Source organism: Motacilla alba, chromosome 4, assembly GCF_015832195.1.
Source record: "Motacilla alba alba isolate MOTALB_02 chromosome 4, Motacilla_alba_V1.0_pri, whole genome shotgun sequence".
Classification (NCBI taxonomy): domain Eukaryota; kingdom Metazoa; phylum Chordata; class Aves; order Passeriformes; family Motacillidae; genus Motacilla; species Motacilla alba.
In genome coordinates this window covers 5,447,923-5,475,156 of record NC_052019.1, presented here as the reverse complement: position 1 = coordinate 5,475,156, position 27,234 = coordinate 5,447,923, and the positions used below count along the sequence as shown (strand labels likewise).

At 45.5% G+C, this 27,234-nt stretch overlaps 1 protein-coding gene across 2 annotated transcripts; it reads left to right on the top strand.

Annotated features, from left to right (window-relative positions):
* On the top strand, positions 1–26,298 carry SMYD1 (SET and MYND domain containing 1). Of its 2 annotated transcripts, XM_038136111.1 has the most exons (10): positions 1–472; positions 9,876–10,052; positions 11,639–11,852; positions 13,240–13,370; positions 15,104–15,142; positions 17,824–18,016; positions 21,481–21,573; positions 22,584–22,747; positions 24,238–24,406; positions 25,826–26,298. In XM_038136111.1, the coding sequence occupies exons 1-10, from the start codon at positions 336–338 to the stop codon at positions 25,982–25,984; spliced, it is 1,476 nt and encodes a 491-aa protein (XP_037992039.1). In that variant the 5' UTR covers positions 1–335; the 3' UTR covers positions 25,985–26,298. The 2 variants fall into 2 exon arrangements, with proteins under 2 accessions (XP_037992039.1, XP_037992040.1); XM_038136112.1 differs by lacking the exon at positions 15,104–15,142.
* Positions 26,299–27,234: the final 936 nt, after the last annotated feature.

Below are 27,234 nucleotides of genomic sequence, written 5' to 3'. Positions count from 1 at the left end.
GGGAGAGTATAAATTGAGCTGAGTTGTAACATATACAACTTCTCGTGCTTGGGAGAAACACCTCCCAGCGTCACTTTTGGAGAGGGTTTTCCTAATGAAGCAGAAACCCCAGCCCTGTCCTGTCCCTGCATAGTTCAGGGCTATTGAGCAGAGGATCTCCTGCCTCTCCTGCTCCCACCCCCTGGCCCTCCTATGGGAATCCATGTGGCCAGGGGAGGGGGCAGAGCAGCCCTCCTTTTATAAGCCTGGCCTCACAGCACATCCAGGTTGGCAGGAGTGACAGGAGGCTTGGCTTGCTCTGAGATCCCCACCTCCCAAACCCTGGGGTCCCTGGGATGACCAAAGGAGGAATGGAGTCAGTGGAATTGTTCACAACTGAAGGCAAAGGCAGGGGTTTGAAAGCCCAGAAGGAATTCTTGCCCGGGGATGTCATCTTTGCAGAGCCAGCCTACGCAGCCGTGGTTTTTGACAGGTAAGAGAAAAGCACTTGGAAAACTCAGACCAAAAATAATCTCGCCACAAAATTTCATCTGGGTGGTTTTATAAAAGTTTGGAGGTGCCTGGATAACATCAGAGAAGGGATCAGAGGGAAGTCAGGAGTCTTCTGGAAAGACACATTCACAGCTTGCAGGGAATGTCCTTCCCAGGGCTCAGATCAGCTTGTTCACTCTCAGGAGGTGCAGTTTGTGAACAGGATGTGACCTTGCAAGGTGCTTGGTGTTGTAACCTTTTAGAAAAGCAGGGAAAGTTGCATGCATTCAGTGCCTCACAAAACCAGCCCTGAGCTCCACTGCAGAGACCTGCCAGGCTCAGGGTAGTTCAGGTACAGCAGTCCCAGACTGGCTTTGCTGAAGTCTCTGATGGGTAATACATGATAAAAGTGAGTTCTACTGTGCTCTGCTCACATTTACCATCCCCAGCTGCACCTCCAGCTTCACCACCCGCTGCCCTGGAATGAGTTGCTGGTGGGGATCAGCAAGTGACACTGTTTCTGTTAAACAGATTTAACATTTACAGCTGGCTGAGCTCGCTGGAGACAAATGTCTGCTTTTGCTCTTTCACGAGACTGGTTTTAAATTTATGTTCAGGCTGATGTAGCCAGACTCTGGTGCAAGGATATTTTTCTTTTCTGCTGCTTGTTTTAATCACAACATTTACTCAAGCTGTGCTGCTGGTGTGGCTGGTAGGTGCCCACTCCTGCCCTTTGGATCAGTGGAAGATTCACTTAAATAACCTGGAAGAGAAAAGATGCAAAGAATGGATTTCTGTGTTGATTTCCATTGGGTTAAAGTTAAATTAAAGCCCCTGACACAAATGAAATTTCTTCAGCCTTATAACATGGTAACTGAGAACAGAATGTGGCCCAGATTTTTAAACTGAGGACTTAGATGGCAGCTGAAGGTTTCATTGTGAGTGCTCTTCAAGGGCATCATGGTAAGTCCTGAGACTGAATTTTTAGCCCCAAACAGCCAGTGACTTCAGTAAATACTAAACAGGGCTGTGAGCAATTCTGCTTAGCTGAGTTTTGTCCAATTAAATAATCTCTGCTAACAAAGTCTGGGGCACAAGCAGAGGTTATGCTGCTGTTTTAATCATAGCTGAAGCTGATCAGTGCCACTGTGTGATCTGGCAGTAGCAGAGAACTGGATATTAACTAGGCAGAGGAAGAAATAAGTTTTTTATGGGTCTTTCATTCACTGTTTCTTTGTCCTTTAACTGTCAGTGGGGGAACATGATTATGAATCTTTGTTATAGCAGGAATGACACCTTTAGTTTTTATTTTAATATGTCACTGCAAGAGCTCACATTAAAAATGTAATTTTTCACTTTAAAATGTTGAGTTCTCGAAGTCTTAACCCTGAGCTCAATTACAGGAGTTGGTGACAAAATCATTTCTCCTTGATATGTCCTTTTAGCTCTTCAGTCAGTACTTCAGTTTCACTCGTGTCACTAGCTGGAATTTTGTGGTGATTTGCTTCAGAAGTGCCTATGGACAATTATTTCTCTCATATGCCTTATTAAAAATACTTGTTTTTTTTAAACCACTGAAAAGTGGTTGACTTTTGATGGTGGGTTAAAAATATGTTTTCTTCCATGTTCAGTGTTGCACCATGCATGGAGCAGAGCTGCCCATGCTGAAGAGCTGCAACTTTGCTGCATTTTCAAATGTCACTGGTGTAATGTGAGATAAGGGCAGAAGCTGTCACTGCACAGCTCAGACTGCAGGCTGAGGTTTCCAACAGAAAACCTCCGATGTGTTTCCCTGCTTCCCTCCCTTCCTCCCCAAGCTGGCCTTGTGTAGCTCCCAGAGGTCCAGAGGTTGAGCAGCAGAAGTCAAGGCAAATACAGCCCTTCTCTGCAAGTGTTGTGCAATAATAATGGATTCTTACCCTCCTGTGGCACATTTCATCTCAAAGCACTGAATACGGGTCAGAGGAGAAACACACTCCCAAAATCTCTGAAACAGCCTAAATGCTTGTTGGTAAGAGCTTGGCAGGATATAGCCTGGGTGTGAGATATGATGGAAACACACATTTTTCTTATGGAAATTACCCTGATGCTTTTCTTCCACACTCAGGGCTTTGGTTTTGAAGGTCCCTTCCATTGCTGTCCCAGGGTATTCTGCTGCATCAAACCCCAGTGAATTAATTGCTGTCAAAGAAGGGTTGCCTGCATCCTCACATTCTTTATTCCTGCAAGATTAAATCCACACCTGGCCATGGTAGCTGGTTTTACCCTGCAGGAACTGCTGCTGCCTCTGCATGGATGAAGACCCCAGTGAAGAGGCATGTGCTTTTCCTAGCCCACAAATACAGGAGTACAGGTCCTAAAATTGCTGTTGAGTCTACACTAATAAAAAAGGGTCTCAGCCTGCACAGGGAAACCCAAAATCCAGAGTCCCTCATCCTAATTCAACTCAGAATCTCCCATGCCTTGCTGAGAGCGCTGTGTATGTGTATGGAAAAGGGACTCAAATAGGAATGATTGCTGTGTTTAGGTTTTTGGCTCGGGCCCTACCAGACATGTGACCAGATTTTCCAGAGACCTCAGCTTTCTTTGTCATAAAGACCACACAGATGCACTAGAGTGCAGAGCTGGTCTCTATTTTCCAGCCCTTTGAAGAACTCAGTCCTTTGGGAAGTCCATTCCCAGTCTGTGGGTATTGAGACCCTGAAATGCTTCCCCTGATATTGCTGTTGCAAGGTGTACGGAAGGCAGCTGTGGTGCAGAGGCCACACAGTGATTTCTCTGGGGCTGCATAGGATGTGCAGGCAAAGCAAAGGCCTGTTTGAGATTAGCAGGAGGAGCTCTGCAGAGATACAGCACCATTGTGCTGTCCAGAGCACAGCTTGGAATGGAGATCAGACTGGGACATCAGCCACGATTTACCTGGCCAATAACCAGATGGTCAAGTTTAAAGTCAGTAAAAGTTACACGTGGGAGCTTTGACAAGCTGCCAGGCACATCAATGCCCTCCCTCCACCTACCCAGAAAGTCAGGGCTGTTATCACTGCTGGGGGCTGTTTGCAGAGGCTCTCCTATCAGCCCACTGTGGATCCAATCCATATATATATATATATGTATATATATATATACTGTGGACATGACAGTACAGACTCCAACCTGACTTACATGTGTAGATGGAGATGGATGCCTAGATGGACAGACTCATGTGAGGAGCTGTCAGAGTCAGCTTTGTCACCCAACTGCACTTTATTGATGCCTGTCTTTCAGCAGGAGGCTGAGTTTGAGGAAGTGTGGAGATTTTATTTTGCTAGGAAAAAGGACAAATGTTTCCTTTGACAAAGCTCTATCATCAGGTGTCCCTGCAGAGTCTAACACTGGAATTCTGTGTCCAGACAAGTGAATCCAACACTAAATGCTGAGGTAATTAATGGAGCTCTATATGTGCAGTGAACACAGACATCCACCTTTGAGCTGAATGGCTTTCCAGACCCCACTGAGTCTGGTGGGGAATCTCTACTCAGACACAGAGGGTACAGATGAGCACATCTTGGTGTCTAAATCTACAGGCTGCATCCCACCCTGGAAGCCCCTGAAGGTCACAGGGACCCTGAAAATCCCTAAAGTCACTACGGTTAGTGAGGGCTTGTGCTCTTCAGGCCAATGATGGTCATCTGAGCAGCAGTTTCTTACACAGTGCCAGAGACTTTTCATCTAGAAGTACATAAAACTCAAAGAAAAATGAGGTTCCTATAAACACCAGCCACTCATAGTCAGATTTTAAGGCCAGACTATGACTCACAAGGCCTGTTCATTTCAGGGGGGTTGGACTAGGACTAGGTGACCTTTAAAGGTCCCTTCCAACCCAAACCATTCTGATTTTATGATTTTATAACTTAGTTGCTTCACACAGTGTATGCCTAGCATTGACTCCTGTATCAAGCCTGCAACTTCTACCTGAATGAGAGCAGGCTGCTTAAAGAAATGGTGAATACTGATGGGAAAGGGGTGCAGAACTCTGTGTGATTTCCAGGATAAAGTGCAGACACAGCCTGATCTCTGATTTAGCCTTGCTGTCATCAGCTGAAACGTCACCCAGAAAACACCACTGTCAGGCTGCTTTGCCCTGATGTAGAAGCAGAAAGCTGGAAATACATCTTCTTTGATTTTGTTGGGGTAATATTTCAATTTGCAAAGGCCCTGAGCCTCTCACTGAAGCTTTCTCTAATCCTTTCCCCCCCTTTGCTTTCTCCTTGAAGATCCCAGGTCTCCTTTCCTCCATCACCTTCATGCCCATGGCGTTCCCAGTGCCTGGGCTCAATGTACTCTATGTGACCTTCTCCTCTGACACCTCCCTTGGCTCTCAAGCCTGCAAGAGTTTACATTTCCTATAAGCAAGGGGATGCCTCATATGTCTCTGTCAGCCTTTGCCAAGAGAAGGTTTGCTCTTTAGCCAGCAGGATTTGAGAGACAGGAGTCAAGGAAAACAGTGTCATGTGGTGGAAAGACAAGATCACCTGAAGATCTGCTTGATGAGTGATCTGCAAATTGATAAAAAACTGAGATCATGCAAATTTTGCATGTCTTTTTCATGTACAAAGAGGCCAAAATAATTTTCCAGTTAAATGTGAGGAGCTCTGCTATTGTAGTCAGGATGACCTAGTATAAGAAATCCAAAATTTTCCATAACAGCATGACTGAAAAGATTATGGGAACAAATTCTTTGAGCTGACACCAATAAAAACTGAGAGTTAATGTGATTGTATTCATATTTTAAAAAATGTTCTGGGGTTTGATATTTTTATTACTATCTCATTTGTTCAAAAGCCTAATTAAAACCTGGGAACAAAGCTAGGTTTTTTCAATAAAATCTCACCCACACCTCTAAGAAAAGGCTGGGAAATCTTGTAATGAAATACTAAAAATATAATAGTCAAAAATTAGTCTAAAATAAATCCTCCTCTCAAATCAGAAAAACTAGGCTATATCATCCCTGACATTTTAAAGATGAAAGTACTAAGCTCCAACTCTTTTTTAAAGGAGCAAACCCATTCTTATGCTAATAATTCATCTTTAGGTAGCAGGTGCATTTTCTAAGGCTGTTGTCTTTAATGAAGTGTTACAGCCTCTGCTTTGAAAACCAAGGAGACTTTGCCTACATCCTAAGTTGTTCTTATGCTGCTCTCTGTAGCAGAGTGAGGAGAGAGATGCCCTGCCAAGCAATAATAAATAGGATTTAGGTGTAAGTTAAACCATCTCTGTGTATTATCTGTGATGTACAGAATAGCAGGGACCCATGTTTAACAGTTTGGGAGCTACTCACTGTGCCTATCAGCTACTCAATGAAACCCTCCTCTGTTCTTTGCACTAAAGCCATCTCACCTGGCTTTTCCAGGCCACTGAATGAGATGTTTTGTGTGCTGGATGGCAGATGTTTGGGCTGTGCATGTCTCAGAGATGAGGTTAATACATTTCCTGTGACAGTGCTCAACCCTGGCAGGTCCAACAGACCTTAATCTGCCTGAATCCAGTCCAAGCAGTCACAAGAGTTATTGGTTTCTTGTGCTTTCACTGCAGGCTGTGCTTGCAGGAGCCATGGTTTAGCTGTCAGTGCTGTGTTACCTCTTGCATTTGTTGGCTGGCATGTTGAATGACTGTTTTTGTCACTGTAGTTGCATTCAGGATTAGTTGTAGTTGTGTGTCCCACCTAAGTAACACCAGAGCACGTGAGCCCCTTGGAGTTTAGCTTGATGCTGGAGTGGGAGGCCAAGGAAACCTGAGGCTCCCCAGAAAGTCATTCAGTGACTCAGTCAGTGGCATCTGCCCTCTAAGTCAGCCCTAAATCCTGACCTGGCAAGCTTGTGATGGGCTGGAGGCATCACTGTACTAAAGAAGATCCTGCTTTTGGGTAGGGTGAGAACCAGTTCTCACTATGTGTGGAAAAGGGCACTGATCACCTCAGAGGTTGTGGAGGGCACAGACAGAGCAGAAATCAGTTGTGTTGTCCCTGTGATGAAGCGAGGGAAGCTGAGCAGCAAGACCTAGAGGGTTCAGACCTCCAGGGTTCCTTGGTGGGTGCCACAGCAGAAGGCACCTCCCCAGGGTCCTCTCCAGGAACTTTTAGTGCTGCCTTTGTGCCTCAGGTTTTAGCTTTTATATTTTTCAGATTCTGTGCTGCTTTAGTGTGTAATTCTGAGCTTCATATTAGGGGATGGTGAGCTCTCTGCACAGAGTAGAAAGACAAAAGAATTCCTTCTCTAGCTGGGTACCAAGGACAGATGATCCAAATCTCAGGCCCAAGAGCACAAACAACGTGGGCTGAAGAGAGAAAAACAAGAAGGATGGGACTTCTTAACCTAAAGCTGTAATTGGACAATTAACTCCAATATGCAAATAAACCAGAACTTATAAAAGTGACAGACCCCGTGAGTGGTTGTGCATTTTGTGACCATTTTGGTTCATCTTGGGTGTAGCCCTGGCTGGGTTCTTGTGCTGCCCAAGGTGGATCCATTGAGGCCTCCTAATAAATCCCTATTTTTATCTTTTACTCTGTCTAGTCTCTGTTCCAGGTCAGCCTTCACAAGGCATCAGCCTGGCCGTGCAGCACCCTGCCCACATGGGCTGCTCTCCGTACTGGAGAGGAGATCAGGGACACCTGGAACCATTTTGGGTTGTGTTAAACACTTTCTAGACCAGACAGAGAAGGTTTTGTAGACCAATGATTTCCACAGGCTGAGACACTTAAATTTAATCTCAGGCTGCTCCATTTGGAGAACCTCAACATTGCAGAGGGGAGGAGAGAGGAGCCTGTGAACCGCTGCAAGCCTTTGGTGTCTGGGTGTTGTGTGTCTCCAGGACTGGTGGAACCAGAACCCAGCCAAGGGAGAGCCCCACTTTGTCCTTCCCTTTTGGGACATCCAGCTCTGAGCTCCTCTGACACAGCAGGAGTTTCACAACTGCCAAGGGGCACCTGGGGGATTTAGGTGCTTGCAGATGTTTAAGCAATGTTAGTTGAAGTTTTATGGAATAGAACTCAAATACTTGTGTCTCCTGATTTTCTTACTATGCCAAGAGTTGAGCCCAGGCCTCTGGAGTCCTGCTAACACACAGTATCCACAAATCCAGTCTTCTTTGAAACCATTTTGGGGCACAGAGGATCCCATACTGGTTTTGTAAGAGCTGCAGTGTTTCTTACACCTGTCAGTCAGATTACCTGGGAGGAACTGTCTCTGCAGTTTTCAATACCACAAGGGCTGCTCCTTCTCTTTCTCAGAAAGTCTTGTGTAACATTTTTGTTGCATTTCTGCATCTCCTCAGAAATGCGGGATTTCCAGAGCTGGTGGTAAGTTCTGCCAGCCTGGTTTGCTTTGGAAAATCTGGACACCCCATACAATAAACAACACAATGCAAAGTCAGCATTCCAGTATTTTTAATTCTCAGGGAACAAACTGAGGGGAGAGAAGCACCTGGTAGAGGACTTGGATTTTTCTGCACCATGATTCCTTCCAACCTGTCATTCCTCTCTACAAGGAAATTATTATTTTTTAAAAATTTATTTTATTTTGCTTTTAGACTGCCCTTAAAACACCCTGGTGGCAGGAGGGACCCCCATTCCCTATGTGAGATATCTCCCTGTGCTTCCTGGCACGATGTAACCATGTGGGTTTATCAGCTCTCTGGCTCTGCTTTGCCTTACAAGGAGTGTAATCTCTCTTGCACCTCTCTGGCCCCCTGACCTGACAGCTGACAGAGCACAGCCTCACATTTCTCACCAGCTCTCAGCTCTTCCATTTGACACAGTGGAGCTGGCTGCATCCCCCTTCCCAGACACAATTTCCCCTGCCCCATCCCAGGGGCTTGCCTTACACTGGGCTCCCTCCAGCACTGCTCACTTTCCTGAACAATTTTTTCCAAACCTCATTTTTGCACGAGGTTTTGTCTGATGTGGGTCATCCTGCTTTTAAATCTGTGGCCCTCTTTGTCCTGCAAGAGCCAAGGCACAGGGTAGATAATGTCAGCAGCTCACATAATATTTTCAGAGAAAAGAAAATGCATTTTAAATGTACTGTGATATAAATATAAATATGCATATATATGTGTGGACCTATATATAGGTATAGGTATAGTAGAGACAAAGGAGAATCTTTGGGCTGGATTCTCTGGGGCTGTGAGTCTGATTCCTGCTTGTGGCACATCCTCCTTACAGGCTCATCAATAATTTTTTTATTTCCCCGTGCCTTAGTTTCCCCACTCTGCACTGTGCACAATTATAAATGTTCCTTTGGTCACGAAGCCTCTGTGGTCCCTGAGCTTTTTGCAGGGAGGAAAACCTCTCTTCTGGCACCAGCAGTGGCTGAGTGATGGGAATTTAAATTCTTCTGTTCTGTCAAGCCTGGCTGGAGGCCCAGATAAAGTGGGTGGTTGCCTGGAGAAGCAGGCAGCTGCAGACACCAAATCAGGCAGTGAAAAGCCTTCTCCAGCACCAAGGGGAAAGTCCCAAAAAGTTTTTGGACAGGAGACCAAAGTGTCTCCCCTCCTTCTCAGTGAATTAAGTTCTAGGAGCAAAAGCTGAACACCTGAAGGGGGATATGGGGGAGGTTTCTCCTCAGTCTGGGACCCTGGACATTCTCAGAGGCAGGATGTGAAGTCAGACTTCTTCATCAGTATCCTCCCCCAGCCTTGGTTATGGTTACATGCATACAATTGTAGGATGCTTCTTGGAAATCCTATTTTGAACCCCCCAAAGATGAAATACCCCTTTTGAAAGGGTCCCACAGTTACTCCATCACCATTTAACTTACAGCAACAGCACCAGGCAAGAGCACAACCAAGAAGCTGGGTGGGGTGTTTCTCCATCCTCCCCAAAAATCTTGAGGGGTTCATTTGTGTTCAGGGGTGCAAAACTGACAGGAAGCTCACTGGGCAGAGCTGGGCCTCACTGATCCTAGGTGTCCTTCTTTAGGAATGTGCCCTTTGTTGACGGAGTGACAAAACTATCCTTTGTCCTCTTGAAAAGGAAAGAAGCTCAAAAGTTTCTCTCCTCAATTAGGTGAAAAGACTTCTCATAGGCCTGAAGAGGCTTCACCTCAAACTTAAGAATAGCTAATTAAACAAAAGCCAAAAAGTCCCACCTAGGCAATTTACTGAAAAAAAGAAGTGAACAAAGAAACTAATCGCTTTTGTAAAGTGTTTTACCAAGAGCAAGAACTTCTTGCACCTGGCTCGGTTTTTCTCTGTTTGTTATTTTGCCTTTTATGAAACCTTTTTGTTTCCAACACTGCAACTGAAGACATCGTGCTGATTTTTATGCCTCCAAAAGTACCTAAGCTATCTTGGGTGTGACATAGACCTCCAAGAGCATACCAGACCTAGCTCAAAGAAGCTCCTATATCATCCTTCTGTCCTTCCAGCCTGACACACGTCATCTGCCACACCTGCTTCAAGCGGCAGGAGAGGCTGCACCGCTGCGGGCAGTGCAAGTTTGCCCACTACTGCGACAGGACCTGCCAGAGAGCAGCCTGGCTCAACCACAAAAATGAGTGCTCTGCCATCAAGAGACACGGCAAGGCACCCACCGAAAACATCAGGTGAGAGCTGGTCCCTGTGGCCTGGGAAAGGACAGGAAGGACAGACCTGGGACACGTTCTTCTCATGGCAAAGAACAGCTGGGTGGCCTGATTCGGGCAAGGTGGAGGTGGGAGAAGGTTTAGGATAGGCCAGGAGGATTGCTGAGATAGGGAAGGTGTGTGGAGGAGCATCAGTGGTGCAAGAGGTGTGTTCCTGTTTGGTTTTTTTTTGGTGCTGGGCCTCAAAAACTCTGAACGTGGTGAGGTAAACCTGCATGGTTTAGGAAGGGTGGGAAACTGGGGAGTAGGTGGGAAAGTGAAAGAAGAGATGGGTTCTTCCCCAATTTGCCTTTAGGATACATTAACTTTATTGTATTTGCTGGGAATGCCCTGACGAAGGCAGGAATGATGAATCTGAGTCCATGTTCTCAGAAGGCTAATTTTTTACTTTATAATACTATATTATATTAAAGAATACTATACTATACTAAAGAATACAGAAAGGATACTCACTCAACACTGAAAAGCTAATAATGAAAACTCGTGACTCTTTCCAGAGTCCTGACACAGCTTGGCCCCAATTGGCCAGAGAGTCAAAACAACTCACACCAGAGTCCAGTGAAACAATCACCTGTGGGGGAACAATCTCCAAACACATTCCCCAGGAGCACAACACAGGAGAAGCAAATGAGATAAGAATTGTTTTCTTTTTCTCTGAGGCTTCTCAGCTTCCCAGGAGAAAAATCCTGGGCGAAGGGATTTTATCAGGGAATGTGAATGCCACATAACTTGTCTTCACATTCTGGCTCCACCATAAAAAATGAGAGAAATCCTCAAGGAAATGGGAGCAGCTGTGGAGAGCTGGGGACCTAGGTGTCTGTAGAACTTCTCCAGATGAGAACACAGGTGCTGAGACAAACCCCTGCATCTCCCTGTCCTTCAGAAGGCCAGGGATGCTGACCATCCATCACCCATTGGATGCTGAGCCTGTCTCAGTCAGTCTGCCTGCACACTGTTTCCCCCTAGGAGATGAATTTTGTTCTCTCCATGATGAATTTTGATGAATTTTGTTTCCTCCATGATGAATTTTTGTCACACTGATATTTTACGAAAATCCCTTTGCCAGTTATTTTTTCTCCCGAGAAGCCTCAGAAAAGAAATATAAACAATAACTATCTAATAGCTGTAGAATGTGATCTGGAAATGGTTTACCAACAGGTGCATCTTTGATTGGTCTCACAGGAATTATTTCTATTTGATGACCAATCATTAGTCCAGCTGTATTGAGGCTCTGAGCAGTCACGAGCTTTTGTTATCGTTCTTTTCTATTCTATTCTTTCTAACCTTCTGATAAATCCTTTCTCTCTATTCTTTTAGTATAGTTTTAGTATAACATTTTAACCTAATATATATCATAAAATAATAAATCAACCTTCTAAAACAGAGTCAAGATTCTCATCTCTTCCGTCGTCCTGAAAACCCTTGAACACAACCACAAATTTTGATGAATTTTCATGAATTTTGTTCTCTCCATGATGGATTTTGATGAATTTTGTTCTCTGCCCATGGTGCTGGGGCTGTGACCCCCATGGCTGTCCCCTGGCCAGGCTGGCTGCCCGCATCCTGTGGAAGATGGAGCGGGAGGGCAGCGGGCTGTCCGAGGGCTGCCTGGTGGCCATCGAGGAGCTGCAGAACCACGTGGACAGCTTTGGAGAGGAGGAGAAGAAGGAGCTGCGTGCTGACGTGGAGAGTTTCCTGGAGTTCTGGCCGCCCCACTGCCAGCAGTTCGGGATGCAGCTCATCTCCCACATATTCGGGGTGGTATGTCCCAGGGGGGCAGTGCACGTGGGGAGGGTTTGTAATGCCAGCTTTGGGAGAAACTCTGCAGCTGGCCCCATGAGAGGATGGCTGACTTCATCCCATTCCCCACCTGCTTCTCCTCTGCACTGACACTGGAAATTGAGGCGTGGCAAGGGCTGAAACATTTTGTCTGCCTCAATGTGCAGACAAGTTTGCTCAATCATAGGTGCTTCATTTTCATCACAAGTCCCACTGGGCATCTCTCTGCACCTGGGAGAGATGAGAAAGTATACTTTTAGTCACTACATCTAGAATGTATTTGAACATAGAAGATCTGTTTTAGTAGATACATTAATGTCTATTAATATTGTGTGTCTTAGATTTTTTTACATTGACATAATATATATATAATAAAATCAGTAAAAAATGGAAATATATTTAATAATATCAATTACAAAGTTGTTAACTACAAATTTTTGCTCTCATTGTAGCAGAGAGGGAAATTCCAGTTCAGGCTGAGCTGCTCTGCTCCCAGCCCTGGGTGACCGTGCTCTAACCCTTCAGCTCCCAGCACTGCCAAGAGGAGACACAGGCTCTGCTCCCCTCTCTGCCAGTGGCTGCTGTGCAAGACAAGCTGGCCTTTGCCACTCCCAGTACAGGGAGAGGATACAACATGCTTTGGCACCCACAGCACAAAGAAAACCCAGTCCACTGGACACAAGGGGAACCTATGTGCTAGTGACCAGCACAGCTTGTCTGTGGAGGAGCAAAGAAATACATAAAAAGTACAGAATCAGTTCACAAAGGAAATAAAACTATTAACAGGGTAAAATAATCAGCAGCTGAGTTAATTATTTCCTTTATCCTATCACTTTTATCTTTGCAGATATTTCCATTATTTATGCTTGCAACTAAAAACTGCTCTGTTCATAAAAGTGTATCATACAGGAAAGTGAAACAATTCATTCTTGGAATATATGTCATGCAAAAGTAGTAATACTGAATATTCACAGCAAAGAGTAGTAGCTGGTTTTTATGACCTTTGAGGGCAGCCCAGCAAACATGAGCAGGTTCAATACAGCAGCCAAGGTTAATTTCTAACTGATACCTGCTTTCATGAGTGTGAACTTTGCTTTCTGCTTGAATTGCCTCAAAGTCATTTTCCTGTGACCTTTCTCTGAATTATTTTGAGGAACCAAATATAAAGAAATCAATGCATGGCCAAACCAAGCTTATCTTAGGCATCCCAAGTGAACACTGACAGCAAATACTCTGTAACATTGACTCAGCTCTGGCCTGGTCCCTCTGCATGACTCCTGCATTGTTTCCCTTCTGATGTTTTATCCCAACTGGAGTGTTTCAGCTTTTTCTGCTCTGACACTTCTTCCTGCCTGTGTTTTGGGACTAGATCAGCTGCAATGGCTTTACCCTCAGTGACCAAAGAGGACTGCAGGCTGTCGGTGTGGGAATCTTCCCCAACCTCTGCCAGGCCAACCACGACTGCTGGCCCAACTGCACTGTCGTCTTCAACAATGGCAAGTGAGTGGATTTCTTTCCTTTGGTGCAGCAGGGATGCATCCTAACAGCCAAAACCCAGCAGGCTCTGCCACCCCCAGTGTCAGGTCTCTGCCCCAGAAAATCTATTCATCCTTCTTTCCTTTTCTAGCTCAGGAAAAAACCCCAAACACTATTTTCTTTCTGAAGACAAACTGGTTTCTCTCATTGTTATTTAAAAAATTGTCATCTCATGCACTAACAAATATGTAAGATTTGACCCCAAATCCAGCAACCAGCAAAGGATTTTTCCCAGATTTCTTATGAGTTTTGTAACTAGACTCAAAATAGGTAACTAAAGTAGTAAGTAGCTGTTTAACTCACTCCTTATACTGAAGTCTCATTTATAGATAGTGAAGGAGTAATTCTACTTGCAAATTATCAAGGATTAACCTGAGTCTACAACCCAAGAGTTTCTCCTAACTGAAGCTTGCAATCAGCTGTGCATCACTATCTGCTGGTGTGTTTATAACCATTCCTAACACAACCCCCATCTGGTGAGAGTGTGCCATCTCAATTAATCACTGATTAACTCTTTAGCAACGGGACCTTCGTGACAGCTGTGATTGTTATGTGCAAGCATCCTGAGAGTGCAGGATGCTCTCAGTCTCTGGGCATTCCCTATTCCCACCCCAGTCCTGACAGAAAACCTCTGCAGGATGAGTGAGATGGAAAAAGATTCAGTGGGAAATGGGAGATGTTCCACCAGAGCTGGGAGTGGAGGTAGCCCACAGGAGGGATGCTCTGCCCTTCCCAGCTTCCAAGCCATGACAGGTATAAACTGCTGTTGATTCAGAAACTTGCAGTGTGTGCAAAACATTAACTGTGGGAAATTGCTTGCCAAAAACTGCACAGCCACAGGATTTCCTCTGATCTTTCTGCTACTGTTTTACAGCTACCTGTCTTCACTAAGCTTTAGTGCTATAACTTAACCATCCCTCTTCTCCCCAGCCCCTCCTTTTTTTACTAACACTGGTTCTGCACTCCCATTATCACTGCTGGTTTTCCATGATAAAACTACACCAGCATTTACCAAGCAGCTGGTAAATGAGCCAAGAGAAAACAAAACTGGATGATTACCTTGGTGGGAAATAGGGTCTGATCCAAAGTCAGGCTGGAGTCTGTACTATGATATCCCGTTGCCCTGGATTGGATCCACAGTGGGCTGATAGGAGAGCCTCTGCAAACAGCCCCCAGCAGTGATAACAGCCCTGACTTTCTGGGTAAGTACAGGAATGGCATTGATTTGCCTGGCAGCTTGTCAAAGGTCCCACATGTATCTGGTTACTGACTTTAAACTTGACCATCTGGTTATTGGCCAGGTAAATTGTGGCTGATATCCCAGTCTGATTTCCATTTCAAGCTGTGTTCTAGAGAGCACAACTGCTGATGTCAGTGGAGACCTTTCTGTGCAGGAGATCCAGTCCCCTTATCCTGCCAAATATCAGGAGCAGGTTTTGCACACTCCCTGACCTAGACCACTCCTAAAATCACAGTGCCAGGGCAGTTCTCCACCAAATCCTCTATGGCCCAGTGATGGACAATTTGGTCCTGGCAGCTGCACATCAAAAGGGAAGCTCTCATGCAGTGCCACGTGAGCCAGCACAGGCAGCCCCCTTGTCTCCTGTCAGTACAGTGTCCAGTGCTATGCCATGTACCCATTTTTTGTTGTTCTACTTGTACATGTGTAAACTGCAGATGTTTGTTTTGTCTTTCAGTCATGAGGCTGTAAGATCAATGTTCCACACACAGATGAGGTGGGTCAGTCTTGAAAGCATCATTCTCCTCCACTACCCTGTACCCCTCATGCCCCGTGTCTAATGGGAAAGATGCAAAGACCCCAAGGGGCTCCCTCTGTTTACTCCAAATTCCACTTTTCTTGTTTTCTAAACTTCTCCTCTTCCCCTGTGTAAAGCCCCACTAAACCCAAACCTCACTTAACTCTGCATTTTGTAGTAAATTAAAATAATAGTGGTAATAGACTGTCTTGCCCAGAGTGAATTCCCTCTCTGCCTTCCCACCCTCTCCCTTGGCTTCTTCCCTGTCAGTATTTCCCCTCTCCACTTCTCATTTCTCCTCCCCTGACCATGGCAAGAGCATGAAAGTCAGAACAAGGTCTTGCTAATCTTGTACAGCCCAAAATAAAACCTTGCATATTAGGAGATGAGAAATGACTGTGTTACTGACACACTAAATACTCCATGTTTCTCCTGCAACAAACTGTGCCCGAGGAATGTGTTGCCTACAGTAGCAGTACCATGAGATGTAGGTTTCAATTCCTTTTTATCATAATCCATGATTAATGTTCCACCTTTTAATGATGCCACTGTTACCTGATCCAAACTAAATAAATCACAAAAATACGTGCAAAAAAAATATCTTTGCTTAGCTCATGGCATTGGTATATTACAGTCAGTGTTCTTCAGGGGACACTGTTGTCTTTAAAATTTAATTTCAAGCAGGCATGCATTTTCCTCAAAGAAGATGTGAAATATATTTGAAGTGCTCTTCTTCACCACTGAATCTTACTCAGTACATTATAGATAGGGCCATAATAAAAGGGAAAAAGAGTTTCACTTCTGATTAGAGCTGCTATTTGGGGCAATTTGAGTTTTGAGCTGTCAGGCACTCGCTGTGCCTGTGCGTGCAGCTATCAAGGTCCCTGCTGCTCGTGGCAGACACTGGGGAAAGAGCCCTTGACAAGCTCAGTGGTGTGCTCCTGGCTGACAGTGTCTCTTTAACTACAGTATTTAAAATATGCCATGTGTTTCCTGGCTTACCCCAAAGGCTATCAATCCTCTCCACACAAGGGATGGCTGCTTAAAATACCCCTACAGAGCTTGGGCTATCAGGGGCATCATGAAAGTCAGAGGCTTGATTTTGCTTCTCTGGTTGCATGACTCACTTTGATGAGGATCCTGTGAAGTGTGAACAGGAATGTTTATATGTGTAAACTCTTCGGATGGGAATTGCTCTTTTTTGTGCACTTTCCTCCTGGAGTAGCTGATTGCACCTTTCTCTGCCTGGCACTTTCCTGTGGTTGTGACATAACTAATAGCTGCCCTTCGTGACAATGGCATGTTTGATGGTAAATTTTGTCTGAAATATGTTGCTGACATGGCAACACCCAGAGAAGATCAAGACCAGCCTTGGAGAAGAATTTTGACAGCAACTTTAGCAGAGCTGGAAGACTCAGAGCTACGCCCCTGGTACTGAGAGCCTGTAACAGGAATTCCAAGGGAATTAAAAGGGAATTACAGGAGAATTATAATCCCTTTGCAAAAAACATGATCACACAGAATAAGTCATGTCCTCCCCAAAAGGCTTACTTCTAAAGCACCTGGTGACACCTGTGAGTCCTCTGCCACCTCTGCCATTAGTGAGGTTTTGTTGGGTCCCACCTAGAGCAGCTCATGTTCAGGGGGAGCCAGCAGGTCCCCCCAGGTCCATCTCCGGGCAGACATGTACATTAAACACGCTGTTGAGCTCACTAGTAGTTGGGAAAGGAGGTGGATACAAAAGAACCCCTCACAGTGGGTATTTGATGGATTTTTTCCCCATTCTGGCCAAATTCTCCAGCCAGTTGTGCCTGTTTAGCCCCTAGAACTGAGAGATGGCCCAGAGTAACTGGGACATTCAGTATGTAGAGTGAAAGAGCAAGGGAATACTTCTGAATCTCCACATTATTTAAGTCCTTTTGCAGGGAATGACACAAGGGAAAGGCAGGTACAAATGTCTGGCTTTTCAAATCCCATCATCAGGGGCTTGCTATGGATTTCAGTAACAGAGATTGGCAATTGAATTGTAGTAATAGGTCAAAAGAGCTATTTAAAAATAGACTCTCTCCAGATAATTACTTCTAAGCTTTTATGTGGAAATGCATGAAGAGGGTGAGGACATTTCTTGTGCAGCACCCAGAGGGAATTTGTCTTAACTTTTCAAAGTGAAAACGATACTGAAGGCAGCAGAGCTCAGGATCTGGGAGTATAGCCAGGGGTGTGTGGGTAGCATGCAAAACAGCACTTAAAAAAAGATCCCAAATCCAAACTCAGCATTTTGGTCTGTATTTCTGATCTCAATGGTTTGTTTTTTTTTCTGGTGAGATCTCCTGCAATAACCTAAAAGTTGATGTCTAGGTTCAGCCCCCATATGGGTAAATGAATGGAGCCATAACCTCTTTATAGCTCAGACCTTTACATATCCCTACCAGGAACTTGTAGAGGGGCAGGAAAAACTGGTGTGAGTGTGTTCTTGCTCTGTATTCAGTTAGCCAGGCTGCTGTTCTCCTCTGCACTGCCTCCCTGAAGACTTAAAGCAGTGCCTTAGGGCGAGGGCTCACGTCTGCAAGCAGGGCAGGCTGCAGGATTTGTTCCTGCCGGCTCTGTGGCTGCACTTCTGCTGCTTCTCCAAATGCACATGCCATCTCCTGTGCCCCCAGGATCGAGCTGAGGGCCCTGAGCAAGATTTCCCCGGGGGATGAGCTGACAGTTTCCTACGTGGATTTCCTCAGCCTGAGTGAGGAGCGGCGGAAGCAGCTGAAGAAGCAATATTACTTCGACTGCACGTGTGAGCACTGCAAGAAACAGCTCAAGGATGACCTGATGCTGGCAGTGAAGGCAGGGGAAAGCAAGGTATGGTTTGTCCTGCAGTGTCCAAACCCAGTGGTGGCTGCCTCTCCTCTACCAAGGCACCTGTGGGTCTCTAGGGTTGTGGTTTTTCGGCAGTGTCGATAGGAACATAGTCAGATTTTGGCAATGTCAAAAAATGAGAGCAGAATTGGAAGAAGAAATTGGGCACAACACCAATTCAGGCCCACCACGCAAGGCCAGCTTAATCCTTATGATGCAACATAAGTACAGTTTTTAATTTTAAAAAGCCCCATTAGTTGCCTTTAACCTCAAAGTCCAACAATAGACGGGATATAAAAATATTGGAAAATTAGGTCTAGAGCTGAGAAAAAATGCTGGCATTTTGAGATTGTGGGGTTTTTTTGTTGGTTTTTTTTTTGGTTTTTCTTTTGTTTGTTTGTATGGGTTTTTGTTGTTGTTGTTTTTTTGTTTGTTTCCTGAAAAACTGCAAGGGAATCTACATTTTGAGCGCAGAAAGAGAAATGTGTTGCAGGTGATCCATGGTGACAGGATTAACGAGTGCTGCTGAAACTCTACAGTTTGTACTTTCACCAGCTCCAGGAATGTGGGAAGCCTGAACTTCCAGTCCCTCTTTGCAAAGGCCTGTCACAAGGAATTTGCACCAACACTTGACATTTTTGCATGCTTGCTGCAGGCACACTGACTGTGAGGAATTAACATGTTGAACTGCTCATTTTAAAGTTATCTTTTTTTTTCCTTGGAGGTCTCACATGTCATCAGTAGGAGGCATAAAGCTGTGTCTTGCTGTTGGCAGTGGGATGTGTTGCTTGGCCAGCAGCTCCAGTTTATGAGTGTGCTGGCAGCTCCAAGAGTTTCTTTTTAGTTCCTCTGTCCAAGGATATAATTGCTCATAGGTTTTGTGATCTCTGGCAGTGTTACCTTGGGGATTTCTACTCCTGCAAGCCTTACAAAGTGTATAAGGGAAGGCAAAGCAAGGCAATAAGTGTGTCATCAAGTCATTGATCTGCAGGGTTGAGCAGTCACACCATGAATCAGACAGTACAGCCCAGGGGATGATGTGGAGCAGGTGGGAAATGAAACAGAAAAGCTGGGCTGAGGAAATGTGACCTCACAGAAGCAGTGCCACCAGGAGAGACCCAGTGGAATGCAGCTTCCCGGGAAGGAGCACAGAACTCTCAGCCCCCCTCTCAGGAGGTGCCAGGAAGCCAAGCGCAGTCCTGTGACTCTTCTTTCAGAGAGGTGGAGCCAGGAAAGGCTGGATACTGCAGAGCGTAAATCTCTCCTTGAGAAAGGTTTAGAGAAATAGCATTGAGCTGCTACAAGGGAGCTCCCTTATGGGAGACAGGAGATGGGACTACAGGAGACCCTTTTCTTGCTGGGTCAAGTTCTCCTCTGCTACAAACGACCCTGCTATAAACCCATTTTAAATCATCAAGCTTCATCTTACGGCTAATGCTGACAACTGTACTTCTCCACTTATAATATAAAGCTGTTCCAGAGCTCAGTTCTCTGATACAGAAGGATTTTTATCTGGCTTTCTGCAGGAGTATTTTTGAACACATTCTCCAGTAGGCAGCATAAAAAAAATCTCATCCCTCATTCAACACCTGCTATCAAGTCTTGACTGAACAGTGAGACCATGAATGATTTTGCTTGGAAAGGACCTTATAGATCATCTCATTCCATCTGCCCTACCATGAGCAGGGACACCCTTCCACCAGACATGCAGCATCCCCTTTTTGTGAGCATCAGAGGTGCTGTGCAGCACATAGCAGGAAAACATGCACTTCTGGGGGAATGTTCTCCACAGTGTGAAGTGCTTGTGCAGAAAAAGCCTGTGAGTATGCAAGGTGCATGATTTCAGCTATTAAAAATACACCCCATCCACAGACAATAAGTATCCAGGCTGACCTCACCGGCAGAGCACGTTGGCTGTGTCACATTTCCTGAGCTCAGGCACACTTGTCTGGGGGCAGCAGCACTCACAGCTGCATGGAAAAAGTGCTAGGAATACATGGGAGATGGACAGCTTCCATCCTCAACAGCTGCTCTGACCCCCAGTCCTTCACCCCTTCCAAAGAGTAGCAAAGTTCCCCTTGTTTATAGTGGCAACTGACTTAGAAGTCTAGTAAAGGCAAGGGAGGATTTTTATTAGACAAAGACTCTGTGCAAATGCTGTTTCTGGTGCCTATTCTGGGCGTCTTGACTCAGACAGCACAGCAATGTGATTTGCACTGACATTAACATTGCCTTTGGATGTGCTCTGTGCCCCAGGACACCCTGTGTGCTGCTCAGGCAGCTGCCCAAATCTGATAGCTTCAGTATAACGCTACAGAATAATAAATCATAACACAAATGTTAACATAATAACATCTGTAACAGACAGGGGTAAATGGATCTGAAAACCATGGGTTTTCCTTCAATACCAGACTTTTAAGAGGATTTCCCAACTAGATGAATTTCAGATTCCTCAAAAGTCTAATTGTGTGGAAAAAAGACAATAGGACAGTCCTACAGTCCTGACTCCCAATCTTTGCATCCTTCATTGCAATATTGGGACTCTGCTTTTGATCTGCACCCAGAGGTCTCCTGGCTGCTGGCTCTGCTGTGTGTCTCCAGACCAGGCTCTTCCCAAAAATTCCCATAGTCATGTGACTGTTGGCTGATTTCAGATTTCCCCATTTATGAAAAGGAAGGTCATGATAGCTAGAATAGTTGGGAAATGCAAATTTGAAGGGCTCAGAGAAGCAGAGGATGAATGGCTGCGCTGGATATCATGTTATATTTCAGTATTAAGAGAAGAAAGACGTGGCAGCTAATTATGAGCTCATTAGCGTTTTGCCAGGTGTTCCTAGATGTGCTTCATGTCTCTAAATGCATGGTGAAACACAAGCTGCTTTGAGGTGTGCAGGAAAATACATTTCCCCATCGGGGTGCAGCTGAAATCTGAGCTCAGCCATCTTAGGGAATTTGGAACTAATGACAGCATTCCTCAGGGTAGGTAAAATCCAGGGATCTTTCCTGTTCCACTGATCTCTCATTCAAGAGCCTCATTTCTCTCTAGCAGCTGCACTAAGAGCACCTGATACTCACCAGCTGGTGGCTTTCACAGCCTCTTTGGTATCTCACGAGACCTCTCAGTTGCAGGGTGAATTCTGCCCCTTCTCCAGAGGGGAAGAGTGGTGGGGAGGGTTGAGGAACCTGGTCATGAATCTCAGAGGCACACGGCCACTACCCTGGTGGGCAACACTCTCACTGAAGTCAGCAGGTCCTTCACCTTTTGACCTGGAACTGGGACATTGCTGCCCATTTCAGCCTTGGGCAGGTCTGAGGGCCACACTGCTCTTTGCAACCAGCAGTAGGAAGCGGTGATGTGGGAAGCATCCCACCAAGCTGGTTTGGACCAAGCATTCTTTCAACCAGTATATCTTTGCATGTGAGAGGCAGTGCCTTTTCCTTATTGGTGTTCCCACTGTTGTCCCCAGCCCTCTGCAGACACGGTGAAGGAGGTGATCCAGCTCTCCAAGGACACACTGGAGAAGATCAACAAGGCCCGCATGGATGGACATTACCACGAGGTGAGTCCTGGTATTTCTGCTCTCTTGCTGCACACACACTGCCCAGGAAAGGAGGCCTTGTCCCCCTCTACAGTCACAATTTATGCATGAAACTGTAAAGCACAACTGTGTCTGAGGCACCCCAGACAAACTTCTTTTGTAGTGATGACACAAAGAGATTCAGGTGACTTCCAGCACCTCTGACCAACACGGGTGTTGAACCCAGGGCCCCTGGGTGAATCTCAGGAGTTCCAGGGCAGGTGTAACAAGTCAGCTCTGCCAGGTAGCCTCAAAAAAAGGAGGACAGTGGGTTTGGAAGTGGAACAAGATCGTCAGGGGTCTTTGTGCTGATCTCTTCAGTGTTCTGTGTTGCTTATTTGTTGACTGCTGAGGATAAGTGTGTGGTTTGGGTGAACCATATCCCACCTTGGAGCCCAAGCTACAACTGCGATGGGTGAGAGAAGTCAAGTAATTTCTTTTTTTCTCCCTCTTTTGCTCATCCAGGAAATATTTAATTTTTCTCCTCAGAGAGCACTCCAGGTTGAGTAATGACCTCTGGGGTTTAACTGTCTTTGGGAAAAGCCTGAAGACCCCTAGAACAGAAATCTGGACACTGACTCATGGCTAGATCAGGCGTGGAGCAGGGCAGCTCTGTGTCTCCAGCCCCAAGGGGTCATTAAGAGTATTCCTTGCATTGAATATTTTCAGAAGGCTGGTGGATGGCATTGGGGTATGAGTCCTATAGGCACTTGGTGTCTTTCTTCTCCTGACCAGTAGACATCACATTTTCCTCACCAGTTTTAGGAGTGTAACCCTGGGAGAGAAAGCTGTGAGTTCCAATCATTTTCCTAGGCTGATGTTTCTCAACAAATCAAAGTCCATCCTCTCTTCCCCAACCTTCACAGAGGCTGGCTCAGCCTCTGGGACTGGTGTGGACTGTGCAACCCACAGGGTCTCACCACAGGGGTGGCAGCTTCAGACCCAAAGGTGCTTGGACTCACCCTCCCTGTCCCTCCTTCCTCCACACTCAGGTTGTGAAGCTGTGCCGTGACTGCCTGAAGAAACAGGAGCCTGTGCTGGGGGACACGAACATCTACCTGCTGAGGATCCTCAGCATTGCCTCCGAGGTGCTCTCCTACCTCCAGATGTTTGAGGAAGCAGCTGACTATGCCAAGAGGATGGTGGATGGCTACCTGTGAGTCTACTCCTTGTGCCACATTAAGCAGTGTGTTACAGGAATAATTTTCTTAGTCTGCTCCCATGAGGGCAGTGGTGGTGAAATTCATATGGGGACGTTTTTGTACCACCAGACAGAGAGGGGTCCCTTAAACGCACAAGGGCTCCCAAACACCTTGATTCACTAAACTCGAACTTGCAAATGGTTTAGGAACATCTTTCACTGGCCTTTTTGTTTAGTCTCAGAGGCATCTCAGGGCTGCCCTGATGGCAAGACACAGAGCCTGGGCTGTGACTGCAGGAGATGCCTGTTCCCTGCACCCTGCAGGAAGGACAGGTCAAAGAGAAACCATATCACATGGCTGTCACTCAATATATCCCCTCACTCCTGAATATTACATGGATTTTTTCTTGGCTAATGATATAGTCCTGTGATAAAAACTTAGTGAGAATAAAGAAATTCAGGTTTAGTTCAAAGAGATCCAGGGTAAACCTCACATTAAAAAATACATGCTTTATTATTACTGAGGTTTTATGACAGGACAGATGAGCATTTAACAGAAGGGGGGAAAAAAAGGAAAGAAAGAAAAGCAATGGAAACTGTTGAGAAGAGAGAAAAGCCTAATTCATCATCTCATTCACTCTCCTGCTGAGGGCATCTCACACTCATTACTTGTCTTTTTGGTCAGTTCTGCCCCAAAGACTTGTTATATTTTGTTCTTTTGCGGAGGGGTGACAGAGTCACCTCCCTGGATTGCAGGCCTGACAAGCAATTTCACGTCCCAGCCCTGGTGCTGAGCTAATTGACTGAGAGAAAATTCCTTCCCCTCTGTCTTCCTCAGTTTTTCAGACCATGGTTAGGACCTTGGTAATTTCCTTTCTTGCTTAAAGTGCCAATTCAAAATTCCAAAGATGCCCTTGAGGGCAGGTTTTCAGCTAAGTCCAAGCAGCTTCTAGCTCTGCTTCAGCTTTCAAAGTTGAATGTAGAGGAGAGGTTTCATTTTTCCCACCTTAGGCACTGAAAATTCCCAGATGAAGGGATGCATCTGCAGAGGGTGAGATGAACATTTCTGGAGTTTCTGGAACCACTGTTTCTCTTCCTGCTTTGAATGAGGAACTGGTGATTGTTGCATTGTTCCCCCACTAAGTGTGTCAGGTTAAGCTGGTGCCAGCTGAGCTGTAGGGTCAGATCTGTGTTCTGCTTCTGCCAAAATATTGACAGAGCGTGGTTTTCTCTCGGCATGAGATGACAGAGCTTGGCTTTCTCCAAGCCAGCAGCTGAACTCTCCCAGTTCACATCCCATCTTGCATAACTCATGTCCCTGTACAGCTCTGTCCTTGAGTAATGTGTCCCCACCCCTTTCTAAGAAGGGCACTTTTCAAAGGTACTGGCTGCAACAGCCTCTTCACCTGAGTAAACAATCTGCTCTTTGGCAAACGTATCATGTCAGTGACACTTTTGGGAACCCAGATTTCTCCGGAACTAAAATTACCCAATGTTTTTTCCAGGAAAATTTACCATCCCAACAACGCGCAGCTGGGGATGGCCGTGATGCGGGCGGGAGTGACTCACTGGCACGCTGGCCTCATTGAAGCTGGCCACGGCTTGATCTGCAAAGCCTATGCCATTCTCCTGATAACCCATGGACCTTCTCACCCAATTACCAAAGACCTGGAGGTAGGTGTCATCTCCTGTCTTGTCTCTGCTCTACATCTGGGCAAGATTGCAGTTAAGCCATAGAAACAACCGCCCAAAAGAGCTGAGATGTATAAGTGCTGACTGCTTCTTACCAGCACTGTGGTTTTAGTTAGATTCTGTTACATTTTGCTGGGAAATGCATGTCCTTTCTTATTGGAAATTTTCATCCCTGAAAAACAGCTTTTATTCTGCACCAGAATATACATGAGAAATGGCAGCTGAGCCCCTGAATCTTCTTTGAAATTGCTGTGCCAAAAGACAGAGCCCCCCCATCCTTCCAGCAGGCTGATTTCACTGCTCTCAAATGGATGATATTGTAATTTGAGTGTATCAGATTACATGTGGTGGATGTGCCCAGTTTCCAACCTGATTATTGGTGTCCATTCTTTTTTCTTTACCACTCCCCACTCCTTCTCAGCAGTGCCTTTTTTCCTCAGATGACTGACAGGTGCATTTCCTAGCTTAGAGTCAAAAGTGGAGATCCCAGGGAATTGCATCTGCTCAGATGTGAAGAATTATTTACAATTGCAGCTGGGGATCTATTATATCTTTAGCCCCTAATTCACTTCATGTGACCTGTTTGCTTTATAGCATTCTCCTTTATTACCCCCAAAAAATTATAGGATACCAGATGAAATCCTTTATTGATGTCTTAGTTCCCATATAGCAGAGCTATAACCTTTATTTTATATCTTCAGAAAAATGATTATCTAGTACCTAAAGCAAACCTGTTGACTGTTTCCACACATGAAGCAAAGGATGAGACAGAGCAGCTCCATTTCTGTGTTTCTCTTCACATTTTAGGAAGAAAATAGTGGATATATGGCACATGCTCATCTCTGTGCTTCTAAACAAAGGGGAGAATAAACACACAGACAGGTGTGAATATATATCCTAGAATCCCTTCTGATCCTCTACTATAATGCATCACTAGGAATGACTGCTGCTGCTGAATCCTGGGGTCTAAAGGGTGCAACTGTGGGACTGAGCAATCCTCTTCTCCCACTTGAGGTGACCCTACCCTGGTGATGGGCCACCCCAAGGGCCAGGCCCAGAGTGTGGATGGGAAGTGCACTCATTTGCTGGCTCTGCACAGCATCACCTCTTGGTCCTGCATCACTTTTTGGAGCGTGAGGCTTCCCAGCAGCCTGTGGAAAAGCTGGATGTGGGAAAGGCTGATGCCTTCTTCAGCACGCAGGCAAATGAGAGTGAGAAAGGAGCAGAATATCTGTGTCCAGTCAGCTGTGGTCCTGATGATGGGACACCGAGGGGAAGGTGCCTCGGTCACTGCATGGCCTAGGACATCCCCTGGGGACAGTGCCTGAAACTGGCAGTGTTTGACTCACGTGCTTTGAGGTCCCCTGTGTCACGGGGTGTGTAACCTGCTGTGTCCCGCAGGTCATGCGTGTGCAGACGGAGATGGAGCTGCGCATGTTCCAGCAGAACGAGTTCATGTATTACAAGATGAGGGAAGCGGCCCTCAAGAACCAGAAGATCCAAGTCATGCCTGAGCCCAGCAATGAGAATGCACCAAGCCTCTTCCACAAAAAGGAATAGACCCAGAGCTTGACACCAATTGATGCCTGCAGGGTTCCATCACCCGTGGCACTTCCAAACACTGGGAATGGGATACAGCAGTGGGATATATCCACAAGGATTGTTTCCAGTGGCACAAGTCTGACAGCATAGACCTGCTGGGGGAGCATCCTGAAAACTCTTCTGAGGGCTTAAAGCAGAAGAGGTCCTGGCAGAAACGACATCCCTTTTTCTATTACTAAGGCATTAAATAATCAAAGAAAAACACCCTGTTATAAATTTATTTACATTTTTATTGGAAGCGTGTTTCTCTCTACACACGTCCTGGTTCTGAATTTCTTTGTTAAATTTTGATTGATTTTCCTAAGGGGTTCTACCTCTTCCTTGGGATGACATAATTTCTCTCCAGTGGTGTCCAAGGGATGATAGAAGTGGGAAGCCAGTCCCAAGAAGTGTCATGTACACCTGTGGGCAATGAATGAAAACTGAACAAGACCCACAGATTTTTGTGTTTTGTGTTAAATGATATTTTTTTCTGATGAAAAACTGCTGGAAAGTGATTTTGCAGCTGGCACAGGTGCAACATTGAACTGTGGGCCACTTGCAAGTGAGACTAACTGGAATCCCTACATCAAGATAAGTTAATTGAGATAAATTATTCTGCTTAGGAACAAATCAGAAATTGTCCACAGTGATGGGCACAGGGCCATGCCAGAAGCCAGTTGCTGTAGTTTGGTGCACTGGCTGTGTGGATTTTTCTAACTGGACAAGCAATTTCCAGGGAGGGGAATCCACCCTTGCTCATCTTTAAAACAACTTGCTCATGCCTTAAAACACCTGCCTTTTAACTTAGGTGTTTAATCAGTTTTGCACTGAGGAATAAAGGATAGTCCATAGATCAGCTGCCAGTGGACTGCCAACAGAATTAAAGAGAAGCCTAACAGCTAAAGTTGGATTTCTAGATTTAAAAAAATGTATTTGTTGTCTGCCCATATGTCTCAAAATCCAACTGCTTTCCTGCAGACTTTCAGTGGCAGCCAGGAGAGGAAAAGGTTTATTCAAGAATCCCCTACCTGCTCCTCAGCATAATAGCAAGAAAACAAAACCAGATTTTTTCCTCTTTGACATTTCTCAGTAATTTTGCTGATTTTTCTCCAGATCTGAGTTCACTAAAGACCAACATCTGATTTTTAGGCACTGTTTAGCTAAGCCCTTCCATTTGTCTGTGAGGTGCCTCTGCTGCCCTGTGTGACAATCCATATTGGTTCAGT

Excerpts from the sequence above, each read along its gene's own strand:
- SMYD1 (XM_038136111.1), top strand. The coding sequence starts at position 336 with ATGACCAAAGGAGGAATGGAGTCAGTGGAATTGTTCACAACTGAAGGC. Across the intron at positions 473-9,875 it reads GCAGCCGTGGTTTTTGACAG|CCTGACACACGTCATCTGCC; the intron begins GTAAGAGAAAAG and ends CTGTCCTTCCAG. Across the intron at positions 21,574-22,583 it reads TGGATGGACATTACCACGAG|GTTGTGAAGCTGTGCCGTGA; the intron begins GTGAGTCCTGGT and ends CTCCACACTCAG.